At 42.5% G+C, this 7,973-nt stretch overlaps 1 protein-coding gene across 1 annotated transcript; it reads right to left on the bottom strand.

Annotated features, from left to right (window-relative positions):
* Nucleotides 1-3,930: 3,930 nt before the first annotated feature.
* Nucleotides 3,931-6,562, bottom strand: LOC140760567 (cytokinin dehydrogenase 11). The gene is made up of 4 exons (XM_073097571.1): nucleotides 5,735-6,562; nucleotides 5,263-5,538; nucleotides 4,619-4,881; nucleotides 3,931-4,442 (listed from the first exon to the last, which is right to left on the bottom strand). Exons 1-4 carry the CDS (start codon nucleotides 6,458-6,460, stop codon nucleotides 4,118-4,120), a joined length of 1,590 nt encoding a protein of 529 aa, XP_072953672.1. The 5' UTR covers nucleotides 6,461-6,562; the 3' UTR covers nucleotides 3,931-4,117.
* Nucleotides 6,563-7,973: the final 1,411 nt, after the last annotated feature.

The following is a 7,973-nucleotide window of genomic DNA, read 5'->3' as shown; positions in this document are numbered from 1 at the left end:
GCAATCCAATTCAACCTACAGCCCAAAAATTTTATCTTATCCCCATGGATTGAGGATGCCTTCTTGGGTATGCAAAGCATCTCCTTCTACAGATATATTGAATGATATCTCTTATTTCTGTGCATTTAATTACCAAATCCACTTGGTGAGGCAACCCATGGAGTAGATGGTCCACCAGCTCCACCACCCAGGATATATAAAAAGTGGAACCTTTAGTTTGGCCATTTATACTTTTAGTTGTCTAAAGGTGAAACAAGACCAAAAGCTTCTCAGCTCACAGATTCTCATATTCCCTAATCTCCAAGCATGCCCAAACCAATTCAAAATTTACTTTAACCACACCCAATTGCTGTGTTCTTTTCTTAAAGCACACCCTGAAGAGCTTCTCTTATTTTAAACAATCTACTGTGGGAATTGTGAGAATATCCCAGTGGCTGAGATAGTCCAAGGGAGAGAGATCTCTCTCTAAATCTAGCAGCACAGACACCTATGTTTATTTCCTTTGGCTTGTAAAGTTTGCATGCATGCATGCATGTAATGTTATGACATGGGAGAGAGAGAGAGAGAGAGAGCTAAAGATGCAAATCTCCTTCGTCTAATGGGCCATGGGTTGCATACTTTAGCACATGATAGAACTTGGATTTTTTTGTTTGTTTGCATGTATACTCTTCAAAAATAGTTTCTTTATTTATTTATATACTTCTCTAAAGTTGATATTGTATGCAGATGACTCGCCAAATTTGATCCATTTAATGAAGAAAGATAAACAAAAAAACAAAAAATCATTATTCTTCTTTTCCTAGTTTCCTCTCAGCTATGTGTACCTTTGTCTTCTTCCCTATTAGATTTTTTTCTATAATTTTGGTTTACAATTGCCAAAAAGTAATTTGAAGGGTTAATATTTAGGCAATCTTTTAACTGATACATATCTGAAAAAACTATTAACCTCTTCATTTACTCTATGATAGTCTACCAAAAAGGGAAGGCAAACATGCAAACAAGAAAATTTTAAGTGGTCTACATGCAAATAGACCCCTTAGAACTCTATCTGGTTAACTTTTGGATTATAGAAGTGCTATTCAAAAGAAGTAGAGCATTGTTGGGAAGTGGAATTATGGGGCTATAATTGCATGGAAAAGGTGAGAGAGAGAGAGAGAGAGAGAGAGAGAGAGAGAGAGAGAGAATCTTATTAGGGCTCATTCTTTTCTGCAGTGTGTTCATGCTTTTGAGGAGATGGATGTATAGTAGTGTTTTGTGGTGGCTGTGTGCATGTTAGTGCATGGTGGTAGTATTGAGAAGTGCACTCCTCCAAATCCAAGTGGATTTGCATGCGGAATCTGATGCTCTTGCTATGGAAGGCTGCTTCTTTTCATGAGCTTATTAAAGCTAAACAACCAGGGTCACTCATCAGGTTGACATATTTTTTTTCACCCTTTGACCACATGCTAGTTTAATTTCTTTTCTTTTCTTTTCTCTTTATGAAAAATAAAACCCACTATTGCTAATCAAAGAGGTAAGAGAGGTCATTTTCTGTTTAAGTGGACTAACATTACTATATTTTTGAGGTAATAAAAACAAAACACATCGACGTGAATGTGATTATAATAAAACAAGCAAAATATAAGTTTTTTTTCTTACTAAAGAGATTGTGTTCATACGGTGGTTTCTATTGTATGAGTGTAATCCCACTGACTTCGATGTATTATTTGAATACTATTAACTTTTCTATAAAATTATAAGATATTTTTTAATAATCTAACTCTACAGATAAAGCTACTTAAGATAATCTAGAGACACCTCTTAATTAACATAATCTCGCTCTCGCTAAATTTACCAAAATAGCCTTGAGAAATATGTTGTTCGAAGGGATTTAGAGAAAAGAAAAGGGGGCAAACAATGATATTCTAGGTATTTTAAAAATTAAAAGTAATTAGTAATATGCCTAACTCTCATTAACTGGGGGGTGTCATATGAAAGTTATAGACAAAATAGAAAAAAAAAGTGGAGATTTGCACTGCCCCCATTGAGTATTATACTATTAGATCTCTCTCATAGTACAGACAAGTAGGGAGAAAGATTGGAACTGGTACAATCATTTTTGAGTTTAAGAATGTTAGGTTGTTCCAAATCGAAAGCTACCTGTGTTTTGCTCCGAATCTTGCTTTATTGACAGTGCTGCATTTGTACATCAAAAAGAAGAGATGAGGTTAGTTTGGTACCCTCAAAAACTAAAATAACTTTCACACCTACTTGCTTTACTAAACTTTAGATAGGTGCTTGCATGATATATAAATATAAACATATACTTAGGAAAGCTAACCAAGCATTGTCTTCCAAATTTTGCAATAACGACACAATTAACTACTAAATATTATACATGGGACTCTCTCCTTCCCAAGCTAGGGTGTGGCTTCTCTCTCGCCCTCAATCAAGGATTATTGGTCTTTGTGGCGGTGTTCTGCTGTTCCTACTCGCCCTCAATTAAGGACTATTTATTAGGTATTCTACGATTGCTATTTTTTTTTAAAGAACGTAGAAAGATATATCTTAAGGAGGAAAGCTCTGACTATCTCTAGCCTTCGGATTTGAAAGCTTTGGAAGCTCTCCTTCCTCTATCGCTCTGAGATAAGCTTCGACAACGTATAAAATCTTAATGGTCTATCCTACCTCCTCTTTTCCTAATAAATATAGCTGGGCTAAGACTACTTTTCTAAAATATAAACTACTTAAAAATGTCACCTTCTGTCACCTAATAGAATACCTAAGGATGGGAATTAATTATCTAATGACAGTTTATGACCAGTTTCACAGAGATGAAACTAAGGTAAAATTAGGGTCACATTAGACTACCAAATTTATACATAATCTAGAGAGATAAAAGACAAACAAGTAAAACTAGACTAGGGTCGATTTTTTTTTTTGAAAAAAAAAGAGCTATGTTTATAGGAGCCTTTAGCTCGAAAGATGTTAAATTTAATTCCCATTTGTCTAAGAGCAGGGTGAATTAAGTTTAAGAATTAAATATATTTAACCTTCATATATTTATATATATAATTACTTAAAATCTATGTACTTTTACCTAAAACTCCTACAAACTGATTAGATATTTTCATCATGGGGTAAAATTATTTTATGCTTGAGGAGTAAAATGGATTTATGCTACTAATCAAATACACGATACTTTATTAGTTTTATTAGCAACTATTAGTTAATCTTAATTTTTTTTTTAAAAAAATTTAATTATATATTAAAAAAATAATAATATTTAGTTACTGTTCCTGAACTCAAAAACAAACAAAGAGTGTTTTGTTATGAACATCAACCCCAAACCCAAACCCAAAAGGAGACTTCCAAGCAAATAGAGTTCGACCCTCTCAGGGGGGGGCCAACAGTGTACAGTTGTCGTTATGCACTAATGGCACATGAGATTGGACGTCGCCGGTGGGACCCGGCACGCTACGTGTCATGAACATATCTCTCTCTCTCTCTCTCTCTGTCTCTAACACTCGACCATTATTAACCCCTAACATTTCACCTTCCGCATGTTAGTAAGATTCACCGGATCTAGCAAATCTCACAGATACGAAAGATTCAGATGATGTGATAGTTCATTAGACATTAGACGGAGACCTGATTATCATGTAATACGATAACCCACTTAATTTAAACCTGAGTTTTATAAATTATACTCTCGAAGTAGAGAGGAGAGAGAAAGGTGAGATTAAAAATGTAGTGTAATTTATAAAATCTTCTAATTTAAATAACGGTAATTGTGGGGGTGGAGGAAGAAGAGAAAGAGACAAGTCAACTTCAATGGGTCGCAATCAGATAGAGGGATCAAGATTTAGCTCGAGCCGGTGTCCCAGTCCATCACATGGCTAGAGGGCAGAGCGAATCATTTTTAGTGCTGTTGATTGTTGAACAAGGAAATGCGAAAAGAGTCTTAAAATTTTAAAAAAGAATTACAACTTGGCACTTGATGCCATATACAAATAGCCAAAAATAAAAAACCGAACAAAAAGGAAGAGGGGGAAAAAAAAGTGTTGAAATCTTTTTCACTCCTCTCTCCCCCTCCCTAATAATAGACCCTGGACGGCCAGGATTGATTGGTTCCAGCTCACAGTGGCGACTCGTGGGCCCTCCTGGAGAAAATCTTCTGCCCTGGGGAAAGGAGGGCCGTCGGATCGTACCGGGACTTCCTCTCGACGAATCTGGGCCAATCGTCGCCGAAGTGGTGGGCCCACTCGGTCTCGGTCTTGTAATGGGGGAGGTAGAGCTTGAAGTCGTAGCCGTTGGAACGGCAGCAGTCGACGATCCGACGGTTCTGCGCCACCAGCTCCTCCGCCGGGGGGCCCTCCGGGTACGGCTTGCTGAAGCGTAGCAGCGCTACGAGGTAGAATATATCGCTCTCCGGCACCGCTACCGACGTGCGAGCGTCCCACCTATAGGGGAAGGGGGAGGGGGAGGAGGGGGAGGGGAAGAAGGGGGGGATTAAGAAAGAATATATTTATCCTTATTTGATACTTTTTACGTCTACTTTGGACACCGTGAGTAGTTTAATAAAACTTAAAATACTGAAGCGTAATTGTAATTTTCTCCACCTAATAAAAACACTTACTTGCTGCGGAGCATGGGGTAGACGAGCATGGGCCCACCAATGCCGTGCCGGAGGATGCCCTTGAACACTTCGCGGTCGAAGCCGGCGATGTCACGTGCCGACACCAGGAGGTTGAGCCAGGGGTGCGGCGCCGCCCAGCTCCCGTTCGCACGCGCCTCCTCCTCCGCCCGCTTCACACGTGCGAGGAACTCCACGTAGCCCACGTCGGCCGCGAACTCCAGCCCCCTCGTGTACCTCAGCGGCCGCATCATCTCCCCCACCCTCTGCGAAAAGGGCAAAAAGATGAGAGGGCTTTTTTTGCAAAGTTGACCAACTTTAGGGAGGGGATGAGATCCCTCCCCCTCTCCCCTCTCCCCTTCACGGGTTGGGTAAGGACTAAGGATGGGTTTGGTGTGTGTCAGGGGCATTAACGTCACTTTTCCTGGACGTTGCCCAGCGATCTCTCTCCCCAAACGGGAAGCTATTCGCGGGGCTTTCGTGCCGCAGCTGGTAATTTTGGACTTTCCGGGGGGTAAAATTCAAAAAGTGTCAGGAAATCCAGCAGAGGGTAGGGTAGGGCAGTGGGCAGGCGTCCAGCCAAGTACGCCACCGAGGATGGGGAAAGCTAAAAAGACGGAAATACCCTTGAGTTTTCGTAAAATTACCCTGTCCACGTTGTCGTCAAGTAGGTGGTCGTAGTGGAGAGCGACCTCGAGGCAGTAGAGGACCGGGCCCGACTCGGGAGGTATCCGGCTCGGGTCGAAACCCGATCCCGGCGGGACCGGCACGGAGGCCCAGCCGTTGACCGGGTCCTCGGCGCTGTTGACGAACGCGAAGCCCTCCACGTAGTCGAACGAGTCGGACTCGGGCCGATTCACAAGATACTCGGCGTCCGCGGCGTACTCCTCGAACCGCTCGTACACCACCCTTATCCATTTCACCTGCGTCACACGAATTGGAGTGCGGAAGACTCAAACTACAGTTTTTCATTTCACTACCTGACTTTTTAAATTTTACAGAGTTAGCATGTAAAACCGGCCGCAGTATTTTGGCGAAGGGAAGGGAGGTGCTAAATTATAAAAAAAACCCCGTGAATCAAACGAATTGAGTCGGGTCACAGAGGAGAGGTGAGCATACCATGAGGGGAGAGGGTTGCATTGGGATTCGTGCCCGAGTGATGACCCCGAACTGACCGAGGCCGCCAAGGACGGCGTAGAAGAGGTCGGGGAGGATGCACGGGGAGCACACGTGACAGTCGCCGTCGCCGGTGACGATCTCCATCTCCGCCACGTTGGATATCTGGGGTCCATGCTTGAAAGCCTGGCCGCTGATGCCGCCGTTGGAGAGCGTGCCGCCGACCGTCAAATCCAGGTAATCAGTCCAGGACACCGGCGAGAGCCGGTAGTTCTTGACCCCCCAATCCAGCACCTCTTCCCACAGCGCCCCCCCGGACACGTCGGCGTACGCCGCCCCGCCGACTCGGACAAGCTCCATGGAGGCGGGGCCCACCGCCCGCATGTCGAGAACGACGCCGCCGCCTGCCATGGCTTGGCCGGCCACGGAGTGCCCGTTCCCTCGCGCCGCCACCGTCAAACGCTGGCTGCTCGCAGCCAGCCGGATCACCTGCGCCACGTCGGACGCCGTCGCAGGCCTGAGCGCCACGGCGGGGGAGGAGCGGACCATCCCGCCGAAGTCGGCGGCCGCGGCGCACGCGTCCCCCGGAGCCACGTGTAGCTCCATGACCCGTAGGAGCGCCGCGTCGCCGTCTGGGGATTCGGCCGCCGAGGGGACGCCGCTCGCTTCAGGCTCGGCGTCCGGGACGAGCCGCCGCTGCTGCTGCTGGTCGAGGTAAGCTATCATCATCCCCCTCTCTCTCTCTCTCTCTCTCTCTCTCTCTCTTCTCTGTTACGTTACGTAACGTATCGTGTCGGATTCCGAGTCCTTCCTTGCTCCCTCCCTCCCTCCCTCCCTCCCTCTTGGGTTTTGGTTCTCTTCTCTCCTCTGTGATGATTTAGGGAGGAAATGGTTTAAATAGAGAAGTCGGCTACGTCAAAAGGACGTCACGAGTTTTTTATTTTTTTTAAATTATTCATTTATTGTTCTTAAAATTTTTGTTACTTTTCGTTTTTGGGGACTGTTTGACGCCCTGATCCGATTGACATCCAGTTGTCTGCCACTCTTCATAAAAAGAAAGGAGGTTTAATTTGCATATCTCCACCTAAACAATCCTCTCTCCCTTTTCAAACATCCCAACTTCCATGGCAAAAGTATTATGGAATATTTGCCGAAATACCCTAATCACTATTATTTATCTTTGTCATTACGAACGAATATTAATATATTATCCAACTTGCTTTATCCAAATATAGAAGGAGGAGAAGAAGAAGAAGAAGAAAAAAGGGGGAGGGGTGTAGAGGATAAGAATATTTAAACAAGAATAGAATGTAATAAGTTTTAAAGATATTCTTCCATAAGTTGGTCTTTGAGTCACTCCACTTCGTTGGATAATAAAAATTGAAAATTAATCTGGAATATCTCCATAAGTGAGGGTTTAATCTGCGAAAATGCCAACAAATCCGCGACCGGAACTATCTGCCCACTGGAATCCGAGGGGCCTAAGGAAAGTAGGGGCGTTCTTGGAATTTCACAAACCACCCCCAAAAAAAAAGAAGAATACGAAATGGGTCTCAAATCATGGATGGAATGATTGATTGTTCCCATGGCATGTAAAAATTTATGAGATCATGATAGGAATCAATAATAAGAGGAGTTTGGTTTGGTGGTGCTTTCAATCAAACAATTTTAAATTTGAGAAAAAAAAAATATCAAAAATTTTAAATTTTAAATTTTAAATTTTAATTTTTTTTTTTTAAAAAAAATTTCCCATATGGAAACCTTTTCCACAAATGGATCCATTTTTGGAGCACCTAAGAGATTGACAATTTTGTAATTAACCACACCTTGCTCATTATACTAATAGCAAGTGCTGGTAGAGGAGATAATGCCAATGGAGTCATTTAATATCAAGTGATAGAGATGTTAATGATAATTAAACTAAGATTGTGACCATGTTATCTTTGTCTTGTTTAATCTCGCCTTTACTCTAAGTACAAATCCGACGCTCGCTTTATCATAATCAAATCCATGATAGCTCGACAGCATGTCGCAGCGTGGTTAAGTAGCCTAATCTTTGAATCAAGAAAATTCTCGTGGTTAGGTAAAGAGATTATGTGGTAATTTTATTACTAATGTGATCTAATGAGATGTGACATGATCATTATAAATGACATTTTTTTTCTTTGGATATATAGCTCAACGTATGCAAATTTATAAGTTGAATCGTGAGATTTTCGAAGGAATCGTTGTTCGGTTCTAG

The sequence above is a fragment of the Typha angustifolia genome, chromosome 5 (assembly GCF_048772165.1).
Source record: "Typha angustifolia cultivar Huaian chromosome 5, ASM4877216v1, whole genome shotgun sequence".
Classification (NCBI taxonomy): Eukaryota; Viridiplantae; Streptophyta; class Magnoliopsida; order Poales; family Typhaceae; genus Typha; species Typha angustifolia.
The sequence above is the reverse complement of the archived record's forward strand: the minus strand, read 5'-3'. Positions and strand labels throughout refer to the sequence as shown.